The sequence below is a fragment of the Setaria italica genome, chromosome IX (genome assembly GCF_000263155.2).
Source record: "Setaria italica strain Yugu1 chromosome IX, Setaria_italica_v2.0, whole genome shotgun sequence".
Taxonomy (NCBI): Eukaryota; Viridiplantae; Streptophyta; class Magnoliopsida; order Poales; family Poaceae; genus Setaria; species Setaria italica.
The window spans coordinates 58,296,201-58,320,528 of record NC_028458.1 but is presented as its reverse complement, the minus strand read 5'-3'; the positions used below and the strand labels follow the sequence as shown (position 1 = coordinate 58,320,528).

Below are 24,328 nucleotides of genomic sequence, written 5' to 3'. Positions count from 1 at the left end.
CAGGCGCAGCGGCCGCCACTGTTTCCGGAGGACGCCAAGGAGAGGGAGGCTGAGTTGCGGATCAAGCCGCCATTGCTGCCGGCGCGACCTCAACTGCGCGGCTGCATATCCGCTCGGATGCGGTAGCGACGGCGAATCGATCGCTTACGATCGTTGCTGCTGCAGAGCTGGTTTTAGATGAACGGCGCTTCCATCCAGGAGTTAGCAGGGACCGAGGGCGAGGAGTGGAGGACGGCGATGGCGCGCGGGCGGTAGAACCGACGAGAGAGAGAGAGGAAGAGACGCACAAACGAGCCGGCGGCGCAAACCAGGGGTGTTTGCGTAAAATATTGGATCGGTCACGATCGAGTTTTGTGTAAATGTATAATCCAAAATAAGGTGCTTTATGGAAAATATGACTATTAATCGCGATCCAAATCAGGAGGTTATTTGCAAGATTTCTAGATCGAAGGGCGGGCGCCATGGCCGCCGGCGAACTCCCTTAGCTCCATCGCCGTACCTCCCGCGCAAGCTTTCGTCAAATCCACGCCAAATAGAGGGCCACCGGCCAACCACGGATATGCGGCCATGCAGAAGCACATATCCTGTGTGGATGACACGATTCATCAGTTTGCATCATTCGCATTTATTCATTCAGATGAGATAGAGGTAGAGCGGTGAATGTGCTGGGTCCCGGCCAACCCCCACCCGGGAGGAGGAAGGGAAGATGTGATGGGCGCGCCGACACTTTCCAGCCCAGGCCTTGTGTTGTGTGCTTCCACGAAACCGGCGCGGCGGGCTACAGCCCAGAGCCGCCCACCCGTGGTTGACGAAATCGGCATGTCCTCATGAACCAGCAGCAGCAGCCATCGTCTTCATCAACCGTGTGCGTTGCAAACTCTAGGTCTTAACTTCTGGTAGTAGGCGTTCCCTATTAACAAATGTAATCTTACTGTCTAATTCCCCTACCGTGTGCGAGAGCCTGATTAATGGCCTGCGTGGTACAAACATCAGTTTACCTTCCTCTTAATTGAATGATACGCAGTTCTCTTGCGTATTCTAGAAGAAAAAGACATGCCGAACATTAGAAAGCTTTCTGACTGCCGGTGTGCTGGGTCCGCAATATGGCTACTCGATCTGAAAAAAATCGGTTTATGCAGCTCGCGATGAAGGAGTGTTTGGATACCAGGTGCTAAAGTTTAGCAATGTCACATCGGATGTTTGGATGCTAATTAGGAGGACTAAACATCATCTAATTATAAAACTAATTGCAGAACCCCTGGGTTAATTCGTGAGACGAATATATTAAAGCTAATTAATCCATCATTAGCAAATGGTTATCGTAGCACCACATTGTCAAATCATGGACTAATTAGGCTTAATAGATTCGTCTCGCGAATTAAACTCCATATGTGCAATTAGTTTTATAATTAGCTTATATTTAATACTTCTAATTAGTATCCAAACATTCGATGTGATAGGTGCTAAACTTTAGGAGGTGGGAGCCCAAACATGCCCTAATTGTACTAACACGCCATTACTGCTGATGGGTTGAAGTCAGCCGATTCTTCTGCATGCATGCCAAGCAAAATTAGTATATAAAAAAAATGAAGCAAAAAACTTGCCTAGAGTTGACATAGATGGGCGGCCTCCGAGCTAAGTCGTGTGTTGCTTCTCGTTCTCGTGAATCACTAATGAAATTATGCTTCATACCTACGACTTAGTATAAGTTGGTTGCCTTGTGTTGGATGTCATGTATGTACTCATGTGGAAAATGCCTCGGAATCAGACAAGCTTCTCAGACCATGTTTGTTTTAGTTAAATTAGGGGTTTTATTAAGAAGCCGCTTGTAGATTATAGATTGGCAACGTGTAGGCATAATGGTACGGTGTGTAAATGTAGAACAAAACTGGCACATGATGATCGTGGAATCTTGGGTACAAAAGTTTACCTGTATACTATGGATAATCTCTAAAAAAAGAGTATCAGCTATCTGAAGCAGAATTTGAAGGAAACAAATTATGGTCACGCTACTCTATGTACACTAAGGGGATGTTTGGCAGCACTCCACTCTAAAAAACACAGCTCCACTCCACCAACTCCAAAAAACTCGTAGCCAAATATGTCCAGCTCCACCAACTCCAGCTTCAGAAAAAATATGGAGTTAGGGGCTAGATCCACGTATTTTGTGGAGTACATCAAGGGATGCTTCAAAACACTCGTTTTAGACCTCCTCGTGGAGTTGTGGGTTATTTACCCACCATTGCCGCTTATTACACAACTTACCGGTTCGCGAAACAAAAGAATCGCTCCCGTCGCCCCTCCCACCGTGGCCGCACCGCCCCTGCCCTCCACAGTCGGTCGTCGTCAACAGATGGGACACGCCGTCCCTGCCCACCCGCGGGGGCCCTGCCACCCCTGCCCACCGCGCCGCCCTCTTCTCCAGTCGCTCCCTCCCGTCGCCCCCTCCACTGCCGCTCGTCGAGGCTGGGCCGCGCTGCAACCGCCGCACGCCACGTGTTGCTGACCGCCGGGCCACACTGCCGCCGCTTGCCTGCCGAGGTTGCGGGGGCGCCGTGCCCGTCCTGGACCAGTTCGCCGTCGTGCCGAATGTGGAGAAGGCGTCTGCGGTGGAGCTAGAGCTGGCCATCTGCCACGGGGAGCCTCTGCGGGTGCCGGAAGAAGCAGAGGCATTGGCGGAGTCATGGTGCCGCAGCTGCTCAGGCACCGGTTCCTCACTAGCCGCGACGTCGAGGCGTCGAGGCGCGCGCTGCGAGACCTTATCGTCGAGACCCTCTAGCCCATGCCGCACCGATGCGAGCAGAGGAAGGGAAGGGGGAAAAGAGGAGAGACTGACACGTGGGATCATCAAAAGGATAAAATAAACTATTCATAATAAATCCTCAAGTTTCTGGAGCTAAAACACTGCAACCAACCAAACACGTATAACAACTTCACGTTGATGGAGTGGAGCTGTATTTTTTTAAATGGAGTGTTGCCAAATACCCCCGAATGACCAAACTAGCAAAGGGAAGGAATAGGCGGTGCGTGGACCCTCACCCGTTCGTTAAGGGTTGCCCATCTTGACACATGGAGATGCTGCCAGCACGAAGCAGCGACTCAACGGAAGGAACCCAACCCATGCATGTTCCCTGTTTCCCATTCCAATACGTCAATGCATCATTTGTTTTTATGGGGAAAAAATTGATAATGACACGACCATACAGTGACGATGCAATGTACATCTGCAGAAGCAACAGTACAGTAGTGCTACGATTGTGTTATGCCCCGAGTAGCAAGCACTACATCCATCTCTATCCACGGTAAACAGTTAAGCGATTAGAAATGGGGCAGGAAGCCTGGACAAGAGGCGATCTGCTGCAGATTGCAAAGAAGAGAAGTGGCTTGGGTGCTTCCATTCCAGTCGCGTCGCGTGCCTTCTTCCATAGCGTGACGCGACGCGAGCAAGCTAAGGGCCTGTTTTCTTCCACTTGCTAAACTTTAGCACCCGTCACATCAAATGTTTAGATACTAATTAGAAGTATTAAACGTAGACTATTTACAAAACCCATTACATAAGACGAATCTAAACGGCGAGACGAATCTATTAAGCCTAATTAGTCCATGATTTGACAATGTGTTGCTACAGTAAATATTTGCTAATGATAGATTAATTAGGCTTAATAGATTCGTCTCGCTGTTTAGATTCCACCTATGTAATTGGTTTTGTACATAGTCTACGTTTACTACTCCTAATTAGTATCTAAACATTCGATGTGACACGTGCTAAAAATAAGACACGGGAAGAAAACGCCCCCTAAGGACGCGAGCGACTAGGCAGCAGGCTGACCCGGCAACCAGGACGCGTGCGTGCGTGCGTGAAGCCAAACGCGCAGCGGACCACGCCGCGTGCACGGAGACAAGACAAAACACCCAGCTCGGGCGGCCTGGCACTTGGCCTTTGCCCCCCCGGGTCAGATCGCTCGCTCGCCCCCGCACCGCTCCTCTTCTTCCTTTTTGGCCGGGCGCGGGCGCCACCGACGCGCGCTGCCTCTGCCTGTGCCCTGTGGGAGGAGAGGAGAAGGCGAGAAGCCAAAGGGAGGGGAGGAAGGGGAGCCCTGCGCCCCGCCAAAAATAGCAGGCGCCGCGACCCATGGGCGTCAAGCAGGTCCTCGTCCGCCCCTGCGGCTACCGCCGTCGCTACGACGACGACGACCGCGGCAGCAGCACCGGCAGCGGCGCTCGCGAGGAGGTCGTGCTGGACCAGTCGCCGTCGCCGCCGCCCATGTCCTCCTGCGGCCGCTACGTCCTGCACCGAGTCTGCAGGTTCGACACCCTCGCCGGAGTCGCCATCAAGTACGGCGTCGAGGTCTGTCCCGTTCTTGCTCTGGCCGGCTATTGGATTGGATGGCTAACAGCCCAACACTGATCTGCTTGCGATTCCGTTTTGATTCGATTTGATTTGATTTGATTTGGTTCGTTGGTTCAGGTGGCGGACGTCAAGCGCGCCAACGGCCTCACCACCGACCTGCAGATGTTCGCGCACAAGACGCTCCGGGTCCCGCTCCACGGCCGCCACCCGCCGGCCGCCGCCACCACTTCTCCTCCGTCCTCTTCTCCAAGCCACGCCGATCGCAGCAGGTGCCCCATTCTCGCGCGCAGATACTCCAACTTTGCTTGATTTCAGCCTTATTACGCCTTTCATCGCCGTCCTGACTTGTCCTCTGCAGTAGAACCCCACACCATTTTTGCCACAAAATCAAGATCGTTTCTTTCTTCTCTGATAATGTGATTGCATTGAATTTTTTTAATAAAATGTGATCGCATTGAAACGAACGGCAATCGCTAGTGTCACTTGTGAGGGTATGGAAACGTGAGTCGTTCTCTAGTTCCCATCGTGCACCTCTGCTTTCCGGTTGTGCATATCAGTCGTCAACTATTCTGGACAAATTCGGGCTTGATTTTGACTTTGTGATCACCCGTTCTTGCTCCTGGATGCGTACACTAGTACATTATTTGATTTGGCAGTGGTCCACAAGGTATAGGTATACAAGTCAAAGGCCGGTGAGGTTGGCAGGTTTGGCCTTGATAACTAACCGGTGTGGTAGGCAGTGTTCCACCGGTGAGAAACCGACTGCCCCTTCCTCTTTTTCAAAAAAAAAAAAACAAACCGACTGCCCCTTCCACCATTCACACTAGCAGGCACACTGTTGAGTGTGCTGAACACTAACCTGGCACCTAGTGCCAACTTGGCTGTGTGTTTCTTTTCTCAACTTCCAAAGCGATCTGCCACCTGTTAGCTAGTGATACAGACACCCAAAGAGAAAATGTGAGGAGGAAAGATGATGCATTCCTGCCTGGCAACAGATGTGCAGCCAGCCTCCACATGCTTGCACTCTCTACATCACTGCACAGTGGCACAGTGCACACACTTTATTCTTGACAGATACATCTGTATAACCTTGATAGTTACAAAATCGTTAGAGAACAATCCATTGACAAAATACACAAGTTTTTTTTGTTTTATGCTCGATGGATTTCGATGTAAAAGGACAGCATATTTAATGGATGCTCCATTATATAGATTCTTAGTACTTTCCCCTAGTTGTGATTGCATATGCTGCTGCCTTTTCTAGTATATAATGATGCTACCATGTGACGCCTTTTCACAATGCTGACCATTAGTCTTCATTTCGGTGGACCTTTTCCTTTGTCTAGGTATACTTCATGCTTTTTCTGATGTAACATTATTATTTGTTTCAGAGAATGGACTACGCGTCGCCCTCCCAAAAATGGTGCTTCTTGGGATCCATTTCTTAAACCGCCACGGAGCACAGTTTCACCATCCATGAGCCTCTTGCAGGGATACTATGGCCTTACACCTACCCCACAGGAGAACCTGACTAATGCAGGCACTGAAATGGCGACGTACGCTAAAGGTAAACCCGTTACCATTTGCTTGGGTTATGATTCCTGATCCGGTGATCCACTGAATTTCTGAACCTGCACTCTGAACCACCTGGCTCCAGGTCACCATAGGAAAGCTAGAAGCTTGTCTAGCAGCTTCTCTATTGAAAATGGAGATGCAAATAGGGAGACCGATGATGCTGAGAAGCCCATAAGGCGGCGCCAGAAAGCCGATGTTGAGTTGACAACAAGGGAGGACAATGGCGGTAGCCTGTTGGCGAGGGCCGGGCAGGGCTTGGCCATGAGGCCGAAGCCTGGCAGTCGAGCAGATATGAACAGTAGCCAGCAAGATCTTTTGGCGACGTGGATGCCTTCGTACGGCGATGGATTGCAAGCTGTGAAGAAATCTTCGAGCACTCCGGAGTTCCAAGATTCAGACAGCATCAGCATTGCATCGGTGTGGTTGAAGAGCAAGTGGAACTTGAAACCAGACGCTTTCACCCTCACACTTCCTCTCCCGCTTTTCGACGGCATACCGAAGCCTCTCTTCGACAGCATCCCGAAGCCCCTCCTCGACAACATTCCGAATTCGATCGCTGCTTGGAGAAACAAGGCGGCCAAAGATTAGTGAGGTCCATAGCTTGGTTACTACTGCCTTATACTTATTGGTTGTTTTTTTGGTATCTTAGTGGAGGTGCAGGAAGGGCCTGGAGGAGTTGGTTTGTACTGTACGTCCTCGGTCCCCGTCCACACAAAGGAAGATGGACACAGCTAACGCAGAGATGGTGCTGCAATGGCGTGATGGATAGTGATACTGATACATGATACATAGCTTCCACATACATACTGTACTGAAAGTGCTGTGCCAAGAGGGCAACAGCAACAGATTATCCTCGTTATGAATTGAAGTTGAGAGTTGAGACACGAGAGCCCTGGGGCTTATTTGAGCCTTTGTGGGGTATTCTTTTGCACACATATAGGAAAGAAGGCAAACGCCAAGCAGCATGTGTGTTGGCTCAATGCACTAATAAAGAAATGGCTTTGTTCATTCCACTGTAGTGGGTCCACCTTATTATTCATATGTATAGGTTGCCATGATAGATAAATATTTTTAGTCTTGATGAAATACACCCCCGAAGCTAAACGATAGCACCATAGGGATTGTGCCATCCAGGTTTCAACACCAGCACCAGATCTACGAAACCTGGGGTGAGCATAGCTATCTCAGCTGCAGCAATCACGAGACTCTAACTTAATCCGAGCAGTAACCGGCAAAACCAGAAGCACTATAATTTTGCCATGCTAGATCTGCTTGCTTAAAATACGTTGTTTGAAGTTGAGAATTGCAGACATGTTGGAAGAGATACCAGTTGAATTGAGACGGGGACAGCCGACCCTGGTTAAAACACATCATCTTAGACTTTAATCCGCCGGCGAAAAGTTAGCTCCGGTACAAAATAAGAGTATTATCCCGTCCCATTGTACAGATGGGACAAAAAGATTCAGCACATGAACTAGTATCTAACATCAATGGCAAGTATTAGCTGACCCTGCTCTTACACCCTTACATAACCTAAACTAACTTGCCGTGACTAAGATAAATATAGCTCGACCAGAGTCTTCATAAGCCAACATGGCAAGGCATCTAATTGTTGTACACACGCACCCTTTGGACATACAACCCTTGTGAAGCATATTATTGGCGTACATGTTCCACTGCTTCACGGGCACTTCCTTTGAATGTAGGAAACTCCATGCTCTTCATACCTGATGAGAGATATATTGCACATATTATCAGGTGTCCAAGGTAAGTATGAAAAACTGAAGAGGGCCTAAACGACCAAGCTTACTCTGCTTTGGAGAACCACATTTGCTGGAACGACCCAAGAGATGCAAGAATGCTCCCTCCAATCCAAACACTGCATTTGAGGTCCAACAAATCAGCCATGCCATTGCACATATCAGTTGCAAAAGAAGCAATAGTTAAGTCTTATCTACCAATCACCTAGGGAGGGTAAATACTACAAAGACAAGCAAGTATAGTCATCTAACCTGAATCGCCTCTCCACTGAATTTCCACTTGCCATAACCTTAACACGAGCAGCTTGAGGAGACTCCTGCAATAAATTCAATGTCAAAATAAGAACCAGCCATACAAAATGAGTCAGGGAGTAAGCAAGCATTTCGATAGTATCAAGTATTAACCACAGAAACTTAGATTCTATGAACAAGAACAGAGAGAACCATCTTTTTCCACATTTTTCTAGTAAGGTCACAAAATAAAGGGGCAATGCGTGTCAAACTAATACAGTGCACTCAGCATATCCAGATACATTTTGTAGGCATCAATACTTTCATAGTCATGTAGGACATTATTAAAATACTACAGTGCTATGAAAACTATTGTATGGCAAATCTGCTAATATTAGTGTCCATATTACAAACCAAAATACTATTGTATATATGAGTGGTTAAAGATCTAAAAAGAAGTTGTACCTCTAGTACTTCTTTCTCTAGGCGCTCCTTTAACTGCAGAATTGATGATGAGCCACCAGAAAGCTATCCAGGAAACAAGTTTGCAGGTGTCAGAATATTTTGCGAAAAAATTATGCTGAAGGAACACATGCCATCCTGCATGATACATATAAAGTAGCGAAATGCAGCTCTGGAATTCATGTTTTTACCAAGATGTTGCTAAATAACTCCTTGCGTATATCGACGTCACACCTATTTACGCTATCAATGACCTGGGTAGAAACGAAGTATCAGCAATTTTAGCTATACAAAGAACCACCATGCTGTCAGACACTCAACAGTAGGAAACTCTGAAAACTCACCATTCGTGGAAGGCCACGGACTGACATTAAATCTGCAAATCCATCAACCCCAGGAATAGTCTGCCCATCATAAAATTTGTGTGCATGAGAGTGAGATGTAAGGAGAGAGAAAGCAAGTCCACTGACTTCAAACTAATTTTCTAGACCACTCTAATATCTACTAAACAATAAAGCAATGTACTAGTTTTCTTCCGTGCAAAAAGACAATCTAGTACCAAAACCAGCAAGACAATAAATAGTACCAAAAAAAAGTTAGGCAGTTACAACCTACAAACTATTCCAACCAGCAAGTACTACCGCTTTCCACACTACTCACCTGGGATAGAGATGGATTAAATAGAATATCAGGAACCTTGAATCTATCAGCACCAACTTCAATAGTTCTGCTCAAATATCAGATAAATAAGTTTAAAAACTCATAAACAGAATAAGCCAAAGAAAAAAAATACTAAAGACAGGAGTAGTGGAAAAGATGGGATATACACTGCATCCACCCTCTCGATGCATCTGTAAATCCCACCTCACAGACCATGAAAATGGTCATAAAATTCCGAATGATTTGGATGGCTAGCCAACGAAGTTGCAAATGTTCCATTAACATTATGTGAAATACAGGCAAAAAATCTAAACAATAGCTTGTCCTTATCCCCTTCATTCTTGAACCCTAATTATCAGAGTCCCACATGATCCATTTTGTGGCATGGTAAAATTGGTTTTATAAAAATTTATTAAGTCAGTCCTTCATCATCCATTGTTATGCTGTTCAAAGATGGGACGCACAGATGCACCAAGAGTTGAGGCGCGCCAAATAAGCCCCCAAGGTAAAGACACATTATTGACAGGGATGGACTTGGGTAACGAGAAAATAGAAGTACTCATATAACTGGAAATAAATTTGGCTAAAATATAACTTACTGTCCATCAGGAAGCTCATATGAAGTAGTAGGAACATTTGCATACGCCACTTCTGCAAGAAAAATAAAGCTGGGAAAGTAAGTACTTGAACATAACAGGAAATATAAGAAAAATGTTTTGACATAATCAACGAAATAAACATAATTTATGTTATGGCACTCAAGGCATGCATAAAAGCCAAAGGAATATTGAATTCACAATAGAAACAGCACTAAATATAACAGCTGCCACATAAATAAAACAATGATATACCATCAAAAGCAGTATCTGGAACTCTGCAAACAGACTCCTTGATGTCACTAGCAATAGCCCTCTGTAATCCAACGCGTCATCATTAAAACCATAAAGAGAAAAAAAATACAAAACAAAAAACTAAAAGTTTATAAGTGAACATACCATGCAGTACAACCTGTAACTCTCTGTTGTGTTTGGAAGATCAAGATCTACAATCTGAAATGATAAGGACAAACAATAAAGTCACAGAGTATAGAAAGTTTGCCCTTTCATTAATCTAGTGTGTAGTTTTAGCTGCAAAAGCATGTCAGAGCTTGGTATTGCATAGTGCTAACTATTTTGTAGTACAGTAGCAAAGAGTAGTACTCCCTCTGTTCAGAAATGTAAGACGCTTTAGTTTCTCCTAAGTCAAACTTTCTCTAATTTAGACTAAGTTTACAGAAAAATGCACTAACATGCTGGAATTGACTTGGGACAAAACTAAAATGTCTTAAATTCTGGAACAGAGGGAGTAGTAAGCTAATGCCGCATTCAAATGAATGAGAAATTACAACAGAATCATGATTAAGAGAATAAGACCCTTAGAGCGAGCTACGTAAGTTGTAAGAAAACCGCATAAGGATACTGTAGTCCAGAACAGGAACTAAAATAATCACTCAAATCTCCTAGGATTCCTGTATCTGACTATTAACAAACATACACAATGCAACTTGAGCAATACACTGTAGAGAAGAAAAGGGTTTTGAAAAATATATTGATATTGCATTTTTCACTTACAATATGCTGACACTATTGATTACCAGGTATAAAACAAGTCCATCATATGAATGAATGCAAGGTTACTATTTCTGAACCATATAGCTGGAATAACACTTAATCTGAGCTGCTAATGAAGTCAGTCATTTAAATAGCCTGGGTTTGTTTTTAGCTATCTTATTTTTTTGCGCCGGTTGCATCTCTAACATCAAAACAAGCCCATAAATTCTTTCTAAAGTATTTCAAGCATATTAGCAGATCAGCTTACATGTTGCGTAGTGTTATTATTTCAATGGCATAGCGAGTTTTCCCTTGGCTCGAAAGAATCATAAGCAGACAGAAACAGTTTAAATATCAACACAATTTAAAAAGAAACAGCACCTTATATTCTCCAGGACCGACTTCCTTCTTCTTAAATGAATACCTGGGCCTAATCTGGAAAAGGAAAAACAAGAGTGAACAGGCAGCACAAATTAGTATGCTATGTGAAGCCAGAGAAGAGTGAACAGGCAGCGCAAATTAGTATGCTATGTGAAGCCATAGAGAAGCTTACAACGACACCCTTGCTCTCCAAGGCTTTCATCATACAGTCAGTTAAAAATTCACCGCCAACTGGAGAAGTCGACACCGACTGCAATCATAAAACATATTATCAAATAAATAAAATATAGCTATCAGATAGGATTGGAGGGATGTCGTGTGACATCTGGGAATGTAATACAGCTTAACTGACTAATTCATTAAATATTAAACAAGTATTGGTTGATCATATTTTCAAAATTTAATACTGAACAAAAAGAAAAAAAAAACACTAATTAGATATATGGCATTCTACACTTTCCCCTTACAGATAGCTATAACCTGCGAGCTTGTCATATACGAAAACATATACCTTTTGCAAAACAAAACCGTCGTGCACAGCTGAAACCACAGTAGACCCACCACCACTGCACCAAAAATGGCCACATTGTCATATTCCAGCCATGTTTACCATGAGGAAGCCTCAAAAACAATGGAAATTAAGACGAACTGAATCAATGGTGATATAAGGGTATTATCATAGTGGATGTGTTAATAGTCAGAATGCTGTTGAATCTGTCATTGCAATTTTGCAAAACAAAGCATCAACTTTGAGTTTCTCGATTCTATTTTATTTCCATGGATGGATGGATGGACTACTCATACCTGTGCAATTGTGCCCAACTTAATAATGCAAAAATATAGTTCGTATGTTGTATTGAATAAAGAGGATAAAGAAGAACTAATCAAAGCAGATAGCAAATGGAGATGTATTCATTCATGAATTGGCCAGTTTAACATGAGGAAAGGGGGCTCTGCTTCGGCTGAGTGAACTGGACTAATTAAAATGCTCACCTGTCAACCACCAAAGATGTAGCTCGCCCAGAGGCAAAAGATGTGAGCACCTGATAGCACAATCAACAATATAAAAACTAACAAATTAATAGCAACAGGACTTGATTGTGACAGAGACATACAGCATTTTTCGCTAGGAACAGTGCTGGCACTTTGTAGTTCTCAAACATAAGTTCTGCCGCTCTATGAAAACATGCAAAACAAGAGTCAGCCGTGAAGGTATTAAATCTTTCTAGAGTCATAAGGAAAAAGGAGTATGTAATTATTTAAAAAATAAGTTTGTACTACTAGTATAAATCCACATCCTGAGAATTCATATGCAAACCATAATTCAGAAGACAGCTAGGCTAGAAAAATCCGTCTACCTTGATTTAACTTGACATTACAACTTGTAGAGTAAGCAAAGACAGAGATACCAATAGGTCTATACCAAAGAAAGAACAACAATGGTAACAACAAAGCCTTTTGAGTCCCAAACAAGTTGGGATAGACAAGAGATGAAACCCAAACATGAGTCAATACCAGAAAGAAACAACCCAAGGTAAATACAACATATAAAGAAGGTATAACGATAGCATGTTTGCAAACAAATCCCAAGCAATTGAGAAAAGGAGTTTCATGCTGTTGCTATAGAACTGTTATGTATGAAACAATCTATCATGACTGTTAACAAAGTAGCTACGAAACCAGCAGTGTTGTTCTATGATTCATAAGTATTGGTAACACAAACAATGTAAATAGAAAGCATGCACATACTTCTCTCTTTGCTGTGCATTGTTTGTAGATGGTTCGGCTATGAGCATGGGATGCTCCTCAGGATTAATCAACAACCTCCGCCTGAAATGTGGAATAAGTCAGGGTGACAATTAAAAGGGACAAGGGGAAGTACAGAGCCACATCAGAAATAGAAAATCCTAATTTCAATAACATTGGCTTGCACGGAAATAATACCATCTCCATCAATTAAATCAAGCCAGAAAACAACAATTTGTATCACAATCGACACACCGCACCAGGTTAACAGAAAATTGTAAGGGCAAAGCAGTAACAATGTTCATATTCAAATAATACTCTAGAAAATGACCTCAATATCTGATTGTCAATTTTAACAAGCAGAAATTTCTTGGAAACATGACATTAGATAACAGAATTCACCTGAAAGCATGATTCCATATATTATCAACAATATCCCAATCAGTTACTGTTCCATCTTTCATAGGTGAAATCACCTGTATGGGGAGGAAAAGACCATCAATAAATGATAATTAACAAAATTATAATAATCAAACTTAATCCTCATTACAGATACTAACCTCCATATGATCCCTCCTAAACTCCAACTCTTGACCAACATAAAGTTTGCGTTTTGTCTTGGCTTTGTCCACATCCATAGGCTTAGCTCCATTCTTAGAATCTGATGCAGAGTCAGCTTCTTTCTCTGGCTTGGAGTCATCGGTGTCTCCCGTTTGTTCAATTGAACCAACAACCTTAACATGTCAAAAGGCACGGTAAGAATTTGCTATAGGTAGCTTTCCAAGCATGAGTCCATGGAGCAACGACAAAATAGCATTCCTAAACTGCAGTAATTGTGCTAGCAAAGATGACAAGAAGTTGCTAAACACTTAGCAGTTGCATTAGTCATTACAGACATAATTTCTTGTACAGCATAGTAAATCCTTAACGTTTGTGAGCTTGTCATATATGATATCTTAGTTTGTCTGTCAACAAAATAGTAAAACTAACAACCTATACTCACAGAACGCAAAACTAACTAATTAGGTGCATTAGCCAAAAGAGATGGCCTCCCAAAGTGGGCATGGTCAAAAACTAAGATAAGAGGAAAATAATTTTCTATTTAAGGACTGATACATAAGATGTGCTTTAGATTATCAGTCACTTCCGTGCGATCCGAAGTTAGCCTCTAGAACCCCGACTCAGCTAAAACTACCTGCACTGTGCCCAACAGAGAGCACTAATTAACCTTGCAATCAACTACGTATCCATATACTATGTCAGAATCTACGTGCAGGTCAATATCTGTTGCAAAATTGTAAGAAAACACAGCATGCATCTGTATTGAACGAAGTGAAGCAGCCGTGTGTCATGTTTGAACCCAGCATTTGAAGTCAACAGCCTAAAATACCTCACGAACTTTCAAACTAGAGTGCTATATAATTCGCCAGTCCAAAAGAAATTTCCAAGAACTGCATTTCGCAGCTAACAGCTTACAGACACGGCAGAGGTGGCCGTACTGTGACCCCAAAGCGAAATTCGGAAACGACAGCGGAACGTGAGGAGTTTGGAAGCAGCAGAGGGGCATTTCTCTCACCGACGGGAAGACGGCCTTGGGGGTGTCGTCGCCGGCGTAGCCCGCCTTGCAGCTGTAGGAGCCTACGTCTATGACGATTGCCGAGACCTCGTCTGCCAAGGCAAAACGGAGCGGTGGGCGCGTGAGATCTCCAGGGGTTTAGGGCTTAGCGGGGGGAGCAGAGGGGAGGGCGAGGGAGCTTACCTCCGCCGTACATGGCTGGAGATCCAGGGAGGGCGGGGTTGACGAGCGGGAGTGGAGCGGCGGGGCGGAGGCGGAAACCCTAGCTCGCCGGAGACGGGCTCGGGGGGAGACTGGAGAGCGAGGGAAGCGAGAGGGGTTCCGCTTCGCGTGTTTGGGCTGGACCTGTGCGAATTGGCTTACCCTCTATGGTGTGGGGCCCGCTTGTCAATGGCAGATTCGCAAATTGAGCAGGAGCTCTTTGCCCCCTTCCTCGGCTTGGAATCTAACCTTCGATTTGTGACCAGTTGGGGTCTGCCAAGCATGCGTGAGCATTGAGGAACATCAACTCCACTCCCCTCCATAGATCGGTGTGATTTGATACTGATGTACGTACCTTTAATCTAAAGAAAACCTTGCCTTGTAACCGAGCCTTAGCTGAAACAGAAAACTTGCTTGCCCGAATAGCTAAAGGGTTATTGATTATGCGAAAGCATCACCAGTGTAGAATTATTGCACCAAAAAGTGTCAACACATCTGAGCAAATGGTAACTTTTTCACGTAAATGGGAGAAGAGCCAAGCTTCAGAATAAAAAGTTGTGGCCAACAGGACAAACTATATGCACAAAAAAGAATCTTATGTAGTGAAATACAAAAATAAAAAGTGGCCAAAAACTGCCCCCACGCAGGATCGAACTACGGACCTTCAGTTTACAAGACTGACGCTCTACCACTGAGCTATAGGGGCTTTTGCTTTCGACATTAATCTTTGTAAATTATACCAATTCTGTAGGACCTGGGACTCATTTTGATCCAAAACGTGCACGGACTGACGTGCCGATATTCCTCCGAGGTGACTGGCAGATGCCGCATTCCGGGCTATCGATGAACTTGACTAATTGAGAACTGGTGTGCAATTCTAGTAGTCAACAAGAGTTACATGTACCAAGTATATATCGTACTCATCTCACGTCAAATCCATGAACCCATCACATTCATGAATACGTAAGACGACGATTCATGGCATGCATTACAAAGAAAAAGAAACGATACCAACAGCACTACATTTTTGTACGCAGGTTCAGCGCATACTGGAATCGATCGAGCTAGTGTACCCCTTTTATTATGCCCACATGCCAATGCTGTTTTATCTTCACAATACGCACGTGGGGCAGGATTGCGACAGCCACAAGTCCGGCAAAAACAGTCATCTGCAGATCATAGGAGGTATTAAGGCAAGGAATCAATAGCAGCAAAAATGTTTCTACCAAGAAGAAGCATCCTAACTTCAAAAAAGTTACAAGAGGGATATATGTATTCCACTCCAACATTTAGACTTAATTTGGCAGCAGGTGGCTTATTATCAACGATAAGAAAGCCCCTTATGGGGAAATGATGGAACCGTGGAATCCATCCTCGCACGGAAGATATCCCCGCACCGGAGAATCTCCCTAGTGCTGTTTGGAACGATTTTCCAGGGAGAGAATCACGCCATTTTTTTTTCAATTTCTGCTGTTTTGGACAACCAGAGTCCAGAAAAGGACTCAAAATATTCAGAAAAAAATCCAATAACAAGCAAGGCATAGCCAATAGAGCATAGGAACATAAATTCAAACAATACTTTGATCCATCCATTCATAAAATTTAACAATAAAAGTAATTAATTCCATTACGTCCACATAATTTAAATTCACATTGATCTCACTTACCATCCTCTGACAAAATTCAGACAATACTAGTGATACCGCTTGATTAAAACTGTCACAATGCCTATAATGAAAAAACGACTAAAAGAGCTCTCAGCCTAGACTTACTCTCTAAGCCAACTGTGCTATCCTCCTATCTGAAAGCCAGAGAGAACTAACAAAAGTAGAATCATGCACAACTCCTGTCAAGCATTCTGCACCACCAACTCCTGTCAAAAAAGATGGTCCAACTTCTATGCATTGCTTCCACCAAGCACTCTGCAAGTAACACATAAAAGTGTGAACGATGACATAGGTCGGCATCAAGTTACCAGATGACTAGATGCTACTACTACAACAACAAAGCATTTCAGTAAACATGAAGTAGCAAAGCAGGAAAACCCAACACAGTCCATATTTATGCTATCTCTCTAGACTGAAATTGGTTCTCAATAATCAGAGCCTCATTAAATGATGAATCATAAGCACTATTCAATACTCCATAATAAACTGATTAGTCCATATTTATGCTACCTCTCTAGTCTGAACTTGGTTCTCAATAATCAGGGCCTCATTAAATGATGAATCATAAGCACTATTCAATACTCCACAATAAACTGACCAGATGAAGCTATACAATTCAAAACCTGTCGCCTTGACAGGTAAGTTTGAAGCTACTAGCATGAAACAGGTAAGAAATTCAAACAATAAAAAATTAAACTGTGCATTGTAGTTCACAAAAATTTCTTGGTGTAAACAACAAAAAACACAGCTACCTTGGGGATCTTGGCGACTGACTCTCCGATCATGTAGTGCTTCCCATAAGAGCTCTATAATTAAAAAAAAAGTGAAATAATTGAACTGACATGATCAATCATATTTATACCAACCCTACTTGCATTTCAAGTCAGACATGATCAGACAAGTAAGTTTTTCATGAACCATACACTAAGCATATTCAAAGAGACATACCTGATTTTTTGCTTTAGCCACAGTAATCGAACATTAGGATTCTTGATTGTAATGAATGTCTTCCTCAGTGTCTCAGATTCAAAAAGATCCAAAGCATATGATTTCTCCTCATCGGTTAATTCAACCATAGCATCCACTTGATCAACACACTTCTCAACTGAAAATTCTTCCTCACGCTTTTTCTTTTCTTCAAGAGCTTCCAAAGTTTTGTTGATTTGGCTCTTTTTGTACTCCACATATCCCTCAAGAGCAGATCCAATGTGACTTTGCTTATACTTTTTTCCACCTTCTCCCTGCCTTGAATCTTAATTTGATGAGGCAGATTGAGCTTCATTGTTTTCATTACGTGCACTCGAGGTCTCTTAGACATCAAAACTAGAGGCAAAGAGATTTGTACCATAGAGACTGAGATCATCATGAAGGCTTTGCTCAGAATTACTTCTTTCAACAGGAGCTAGAGGAGGGAGAGCAAGAGCCGGAGGAGGAAGATCAGGATAGGTGTAGGAGTAGGAGCAGAAGGTGCAAGTGCAGGTGCAGATGATGTAAAGTTTAGGTTTCCTGTAGCAACACTTCCTGTTCACAGATACAATTGGAACTCAGATTAGATGAGTTTCAAAGAACCAATAAATTGTTTGATGCTCAAAGTAACAAATTAAGATATGCAAGTGAGGGAACCTTCATATAGTGATTCCAATTGGTAAAAGAAGGGAAATGGCTTTACAATGAAGGCTTTGCTTAGAATTAATTCTTTCAACAGGAGCTAGAGGAGGGAGAGCAGGAGCTGGAGGAGGAAGATCAGGATAGGTGCAGGAGTAGGAGCAGAAGGTGCAGGTGCAGGTGCAGATGATGTAAAGTTTAGGTTTCCTGTAGCAACACTTCCTGTTCACAGATACAATTGGAACTCGGATTAGATGAGTTTCAAAGAACCAATAAATTGTTTGATGCTCAAAGTAACAAATTAAGATATGCAAGTGAGGGAACTTCACCTTCATATAGTGATTCCAATTGGTAAAAGAAGGGAAATGGCTTTACAATTGCATTAAAAAAAGTATTGATTACAATAATGTTTGTAGTAGAAAGTTCCAAAAATTACATAAGCAAATCATACACAAACTAGAGGAACCATACCCCTATAAAAGATATTATTTTAAACTAATTATTATTATTATTATTATAAGCAGCCCACATTTGGTGTGCGATCTAATCTCTTAGAGTACTGCCATCGTTTGACTCCGCCTCACTTGGATAGTTGTTGTCCCCCCTCCGGCACGTCAACATATTAATCTGTTGGGATATACTCTGGTTGGTCATCCAGCCACCCCTCTTGACCATTTTGCCCTCTAATTATATTGTGAAATGCAACTGCTGCAGCTGCAATCTTGATTTAATTTTCTATGGGATGGAAAGTGCCTACTTTCAGAATCGGGAACCTCTTCTTTAGAACACCAATGCCCCTCTCTATATGGTTGTGAAGCAATGCATGGCGATGGTTGAACAGCTCTTTATATTTTGCATAACCACTTTGAGATGAACGACGCCTTCTAAACTCACTGAGATGGTACCGAACTCCTTGATATGGGGAAATAAAGGATGATGTATTTGCGTACCCACCATCTACAAGGTAGAACTTCCCCTCTGGCACAATAAATCCTTTGCTAACAGCAGATCTAAGGACTCCTGCATTTGATGCTGACCCTTCCCATCCACATGAAATGAATGTGAAGTTAAGATCAAAATTGCACGCTAACATAATATTCTGTGATAGAGTTCCTTTCCTATTTCTGTAGGGAGGGACTTTGTCTTCTACGATGGTGATTGGTTTATGAGTGCCATCGATTTCACCAATGCAAATTCTGCACAGAAGGAAAGAAATTAAGGACTTGGCACGTAAGGAAAGAAAAGATGGGGAAAGGATGCCCACCTAAAAGAAGGGCATAAAATGAGGATCTGTTACGATTCTAATATGAGTTTGGAATAAACTTGGAAGTCTTACAAATTGATGAGTCAAGACAAGAATTGTTTTGAAAACTTCTATTATTTTCCGATGGATTATCTCGTTGTTGTGTTGAAAAGCTTTCTGTAGCCTTTGATTGCTAGCATTGTGTTAGAGCATAAACATGAACATCCCAATTTGCTCCTCAACAGCAACACCTCGTGTGTCACGGAGCAAATTCTCTCTTTTAAGAAAGTCCACTGTGGCTTTAACTATTTCAGGTTCCATTCGGAACTTAACTTTACACCAGTTGTGTCCTCCAAGGATTTCCTTAACTTTTTGGCACCAGGAACTCAGAAAGAGAAGATGTGTGTACAGGAATTTTCTCTTCTTGTAGGTACGGAATTATGGTAGGAACAATTACAAAGAACAGTTCATCGTCCTCTTCCTCCTCCTCCAACAAGAACTTCCTAACTTGCTCCTCCCAAGATCCCATTATTTAGTGTATGTATATATAAATCATATTCTTAATTAGCACAGTGAACTAAGCATTTATCATACACTTGCACTAAAAAAACTGAAACCAACAATTCAAAATGCCTATTTAGTCATGAATAAGGATTGCACAAAGGTAGCTATGTTCCTCCCTCTAAACAGTTTTGAACAGATTAAGTCGAGAATCACCTTCATTAAAAATCAACAATTTCTAACCTGTATTCCTACTCTGCTCATTAGAGGTTAACTGTACTACTACTCTATATTGATCGTTCATGCATCTAGTGTTCACAAATTCTTAGTTTTAAAAGCTGGAAACATCAACAAAGATGCATTAGATTCTAACCAAAGAACTCAAAACAAATACTTAACTTGGAGACTCAGACTGCCAAAGTAAAAAATGTAATAAGGTTCCAAGCATTAACTGATGGTTCTAAAATTGATTTACTCTTTATACAAAACACGACTTTTAACTATCATACGCAAACATTATTCTGAGAATTTTGACCAGATTTGAAAGCAGGTGCTCTACAATACCAATTTGCAGATACTTTATTTCTCAAATATAATCTCAAGTACAAGAACGGCCAACAAAACTGACTCATGGTGCACTCAATTACCAATCAACATAATTGCACAAAGATGGATATACGATTTATAGATGGATTATAGTATATATTCTAAATCCAGCTCGACTAAATGTAATGCATACATGTGCACAACACAGCCAGTAAACTTATAAATATAATTGCACAGAGATGCAAGTCAACTGAATCTAAGGAAGACAAACATGGATAAAGAACATGAAGCAGAAGATGCACGGTGACGAGACCGTACCTACAGCGACAGGTCAACCTGGGAGCGATCAGGGAGGAGGGAGACGAACATGTGTCAGAATGTGCGCTCGCTGCGTTGAGCCACACCTGGGATCTTCCTCCGTTCGTGGCCTTCTTCAACAAGATCCACAAGAAAAGGTGTGAGAGAAGAGGAGAAACCCTAGCAAGTGCCAGGGAGATGCGGGCTGAGGTTGAATCACCTGATGCGGAGGCGAAGATGGCAACAGAGTCCACGAATCGAGCAACTTCACCGCTGTAGGACTTGAGCCGTCGCCGGAGCAGAACCCTAGCAAGGAAAGGGAGATGAGAAGGGGAAGGGGAGGATTCAGATGAGATGGGGAGAAGGGGTGGAGGAGGCGCACCTGGACGTGGATTCTTGGAGGAGGTCACGCGAGAGCTGGGAGCCACGGCGATGGCCAGCGGCGGCGTGGCTTCTGCAGGAGCGGGAGCGGGCGCCCCTCTCTCGCTCGCGCGAGCGAGACGCGTGACGGGGGAGACGAAGACGGGGGGCGCTTCTCGACCGCTGTAGGTCGGGCTCTTTTTCGCGTGGAGATTGGGCTCACGTGGGTTGAATAACCTCGCCTAGCAGGCTTCCAAACTCGTCGATAAAGTGCCTCGTGGAACTGATATGCGCGGCCTTTCTCCGCGCGGAAACGGCCAGGTTCCCTGCGGGAAACTGGGCTGCCAAACTAGACCTTAGTCCACCAAAAATTTGAACTATCGAGATACAACACTAGCTAGAGTATAGAGTACGTGGCATGAGCAAGTGCCAGAGAAACTCATAATTCATCAAGATAAAAATAAGTCACCAAACAAAGATGGCTAATCATCTCACATCAACTGAACGATCTGCAGAGAACTGAAGGACCTTCTTGGTACCTCATGCAACATGATCTCTAAGCAAGCACGATTCAACAGCATATGATACTTCAGCAACAAACAGGGTATACCTTGAATATAATTTTAGCAAATTTTAATCAGTCAATAAGGAGCTACACATTGATCCCGTCAGAGTACGCGCTGCTATTCATCCCTTTCAATTCGGTGTGTGCTTATAACCATATAATAGCCATCTCAAAAAGAAAAGAAGCAGCTGCTTAACCTAACAAGTTGGTTGACGAGATCTGGGTCCATGGGTCTGTCGTAGTCGATCTCGATCTTCCTCCAGCTCCGGCGGATGGAGATAAGCCATTCGTACATCCGGTAAACGATGCCATCGCAGCTTGCTCGCCCGGCCAGGGGAGTCATATTTTAATAAATTTCCTAATAGTAATAAAAAGAACTCTCTAGATTACTACACTGGCGGCTAATAAGACGCAGCTGATGATAAGCATCACACGCAAGAGTAGGGGTGATTGTCTTCAAACTAGAAAGGATAAATGTGCCACGAGGTGCAAACACTTTTGAAACATTGCCCACAGGTTCACTGAAAAAACCATCAAAAAAAAAGTTGAAAGATTATTAACAGGCACAAGAAAAATCAAACACTATAACCCGAGACGAGATGATGGCAAAGCGACTTTCTTCGCCAACTGATCTACAGGAGAAGACAAACGGCGGCGTTTGTCTCTCGCTAGCACACTCAAGTAGTAAGTGAACCCCAGGGATACGTACGATGACGAGGCACCACGCATGGCGCATCGCTGCACGCTCCAAACGTGACACTCCGTCGTCTCGTCCGATCATCCCCGCGTTAATAAGCCGCCTCAATCGCCGGCCGGCTGCCCCAGCAAAGCCTCTCGATCTCCTCATCGTGATCCATAACCTAGCTAGATAGCTTAGCCAGCCATGAGGGCGGGACGGCGCCGGTTCAACGTCGGCCGCCTGGCCACGGCCACGGACCCCGGCACGCTCCGCGACGCGGCCGCCGAGCTCCTCGCCACGGCCGTCTTCGTCTTCGCCGCCGAGGGCGCCACGCTCTCCTTTGGGAGGGACAAGAGCGGCGGGCTGGTGGCAGTGGCGCTCGCGCACGCCCTCGCGCTCGCCGCCGCCGTCGCCTGCACCCTCAACATCTCCGGCGGCCACGTCAACCCGGCCATCACCTTCGGCGCTTTCCTCGGCGGCCGCATCTGCCTCGTCCGCTCGCTCGTCTACTGGGCAGCGCAGCTGATCGGCGCCGTCACCGCCGCGCTCCTGCTCAGGCTCGCCACCGGCGGCGTGGTACGTACGTCGCGCGTCACCACTTGCAAATGCACACACGAATTTGAGATTATATACTGTTAATAATGTGCTAAAACTAATTTGAAATTGTTACTGTTGCAGCGTTTGCCTGAGTACGCGCTGGCGGGTGGCGTGAGCGGCTGGCACGCTGTGGTGCTGGAGGCGGCGATGGCGTTCGGCCTCATGTACGCCTACTGCGCCACGGCGATGGAGCCGAGGAGGGGCCGCGCCGCCGGTGCGGTGGCGCCGCTCGCCGTGGGGCTCCTGGCCGGCGCCAACGTGCTGGCCTGCGGCGCGCTCGATGGCGCGGTGATGAACCCGGCGCGCGCGTTCGGTCCGGCGATCGTGGGATCGCGCCGCTGGAGCAACCACTGGGTGTACTGGGCGGGGCCAATGGTAGGCGCCGGCCTCTCCGGCTTCTTCTACGAGCACCTCGTCGTCACCCCGGCAGACGAGGAGGAGCCCGCCGCCGCACCCAGCCGCGGCAGCAGCCGGCGTGCGTAGCGGATTGCTGCAGGACGTCGTCCTTCTTCTGAATAAAAGAGCAGCTGCATGGCGAACGTGTCGTGTCATCGTGTCCTGTTATCACTTCTAGTAGTAGCAGAATGTTTTCATGCAGAGATCTTGTGCGTGTCTGAATTGTGTGTCCTGCGCTGCTGTGCGACGTGGTGTGCCGCGGTGGACTATGCTGCGCTAATAAACTGTCGCGTTCGTGTTGGGTCCGTGTAGAAACATTGTTTCGTATACAGTGATCCATGGCTTTAAAGTCTTCAGATTTGATGGTGTACGTAGTATACGTTCCAAAACAAGTTATAAGCACTTATCATCATCATCAAGTAGCAACCATGGTGTAGATAAGAGCCCAGGTTTCTCGAAAATACAAGAATCGAAAAGGCATAGGATTCAAATGTTCTACCGTTTCAAATCCCACATGAAATTCCTTGGGAATAGTCAGTTCCATAAAAATTCAAAGGAATTGTTGGGAAGCATATTCCTTTTTTTCCCCAAATTTTCTATAAGAAATAAATCTTCCAAAATTCTTATGTTTACTCCAATTTTTAAAATAAAAACCCAAAAGCTAGAGATTGATTCCTATATGTCACAACTTACTTTTCCTTTACTTTGATTATTAACCACAATGGTTAACATCAAACTCTCTCTAGAGTGGAACCCGCTATTGTACTAAATATCCTCCTCTTCCTTATTTCTCTTACACGTGGATCCACATCATCTCTCACCTACTATTGCATCAAACATGTATGCTAAAGAATCTATTATAGTACAATAATAAAATTTTATTAATATTTCACTTTCTCTTCCTTATTTTCATTATACGTGGATCTACATTATCTCTCACCTACCATAGCATAGCATGTATGCTAAGGAATCTTTTATAATAAAGTAGAGAATAAAATTTTATTAATATCCCACCACTACAGCGTGTCCGTGTTGCCCCATAAATAGCTTTTCTCTTTCCACCCACTTGCACTCGTTGCGTTGAGACGAGCGCTGCGCATGGAAAATCTGAGCCCACTCGTGTGCCTCCCAAATTCGAACGGGGGCGGGACCCACCCGGCGTCTGTTATCCCTGCGAAACGCTCCCCACAGCAGTGACCACAGATGGATCTCCACACGGGATCCTTACTCCATTAAGCTTACGAGGCACCGCGCTGCGCTCCTTCGCTGACACTCCTGGCTCACAGTAAATTGGCCCCACAGGTCAGTGGCGCATCATGAGCGGCGTGCCCACAGCTCGC

At 44.4% G+C, this 24,328-nt stretch overlaps 3 protein-coding genes and 1 non-coding gene across 4 annotated transcripts; 2 read left to right on the top strand and 2 right to left on the bottom strand.

Annotated features, from left to right (window-relative positions):
* Positions 1-3,936: 3,936 nt before the first annotated feature.
* On the top strand, positions 3,937-6,939 carry LOC101785793. The gene is made up of 4 exons (XM_004985973.3): positions 3,937-4,348; positions 4,469-4,620; positions 5,743-5,918; positions 6,009-6,939. Exons 1-4 carry the CDS (start codon positions 4,133-4,135, stop codon positions 6,512-6,514), a joined length of 1,050 nt encoding a protein of 349 aa, XP_004986030.1. The 5' UTR covers positions 3,937-4,132; the 3' UTR covers positions 6,515-6,939.
* A 343-nt stretch (positions 6,940-7,282) lies between these two features.
* Positions 7,283-14,678, bottom strand: LOC101785384 (actin-related protein 4). Its single transcript, XM_004985972.3, has 20 exons — positions 14,515-14,678; positions 14,332-14,423; positions 13,316-13,489; positions 13,158-13,231; positions 12,759-12,839; positions 12,125-12,185; positions 12,003-12,052; positions 11,521-11,575; positions 11,182-11,259; positions 11,010-11,063; positions 10,035-10,088; positions 9,891-9,951; positions 9,639-9,690; positions 9,040-9,106; positions 8,724-8,783; positions 8,571-8,633; positions 8,383-8,445; positions 7,939-8,003; positions 7,737-7,805; positions 7,283-7,653 (listed from the first exon to the last, which is right to left on the bottom strand). The coding sequence occupies exons 1-20, from the start codon at positions 14,525-14,527 to the stop codon at positions 7,608-7,610; spliced, it is 1,332 nt and encodes a 443-aa protein (XP_004986029.1). The 5' UTR covers positions 14,528-14,678; the 3' UTR covers positions 7,283-7,607.
* Positions 14,679-15,166: 488 nt separating this feature from the next.
* TRNAT-UGU lies at positions 15,167-15,238 on the bottom strand. The gene has a single exon. It is a non-coding gene; the product is annotated as a tRNA-Thr (tRNA).
* A 6,849-nt stretch (positions 15,239-22,087) lies between these two features.
* LOC101784987 (aquaporin TIP3-1) lies at positions 22,088-23,344 on the top strand. The gene is made up of 2 exons (XM_004985971.2): positions 22,088-22,571; positions 22,674-23,344. The coding sequence occupies exons 1-2, from the start codon at positions 22,200-22,202 to the stop codon at positions 23,073-23,075; spliced, it is 774 nt and encodes a 257-aa protein (XP_004986028.1). The 5' UTR covers positions 22,088-22,199; the 3' UTR covers positions 23,076-23,344.
* Positions 23,345-24,328: the final 984 nt, after the last annotated feature.

Excerpts from the sequence above, each read along its gene's own strand:
- LOC101785793 (XM_004985973.3), top strand. The coding sequence starts at position 4,133 with ATGGGCGTCAAGCAGGTCCTCGTCCGCCCCTGCGGCTACCGCCGTCGC. Across the intron at positions 4,621-5,742 it reads AGCCACGCCGATCGCAGCAG|AGAATGGACTACGCGTCGCC; the intron begins GTGCCCCATTCT and ends TATTTGTTTCAG. Across the intron at positions 5,919-6,008 it reads AATGGCGACGTACGCTAAAG|GTCACCATAGGAAAGCTAGA; the intron begins GTAAACCCGTTA and ends ACCTGGCTCCAG.
- LOC101785384 (XM_004985972.3), bottom strand. Across the intron at positions 12,186-12,758 it reads AATGCACAGCAAAGAGAGAA|AGCGGCAGAACTTATGTTTG; the intron begins GTATGTGCATGC and ends ATGTTTTCATAG. Across the intron at positions 7,806-7,938 it reads TCAGTGGAGAGGCGATTCAG|TGTTTGGATTGGAGGGAGCA; the intron begins GTTAGATGACTA and ends CCTCAAATGCAG.
- LOC101784987 (XM_004985971.2), top strand. The coding sequence starts at position 22,200 with ATGAGGGCGGGACGGCGCCGGTTCAACGTCGGCCGCCTGGCCACGGCC. Across the intron at positions 22,572-22,673 it reads GGCTCGCCACCGGCGGCGTG|CGTTTGCCTGAGTACGCGCT; the intron begins GTACGTACGTCG and ends TTACTGTTGCAG.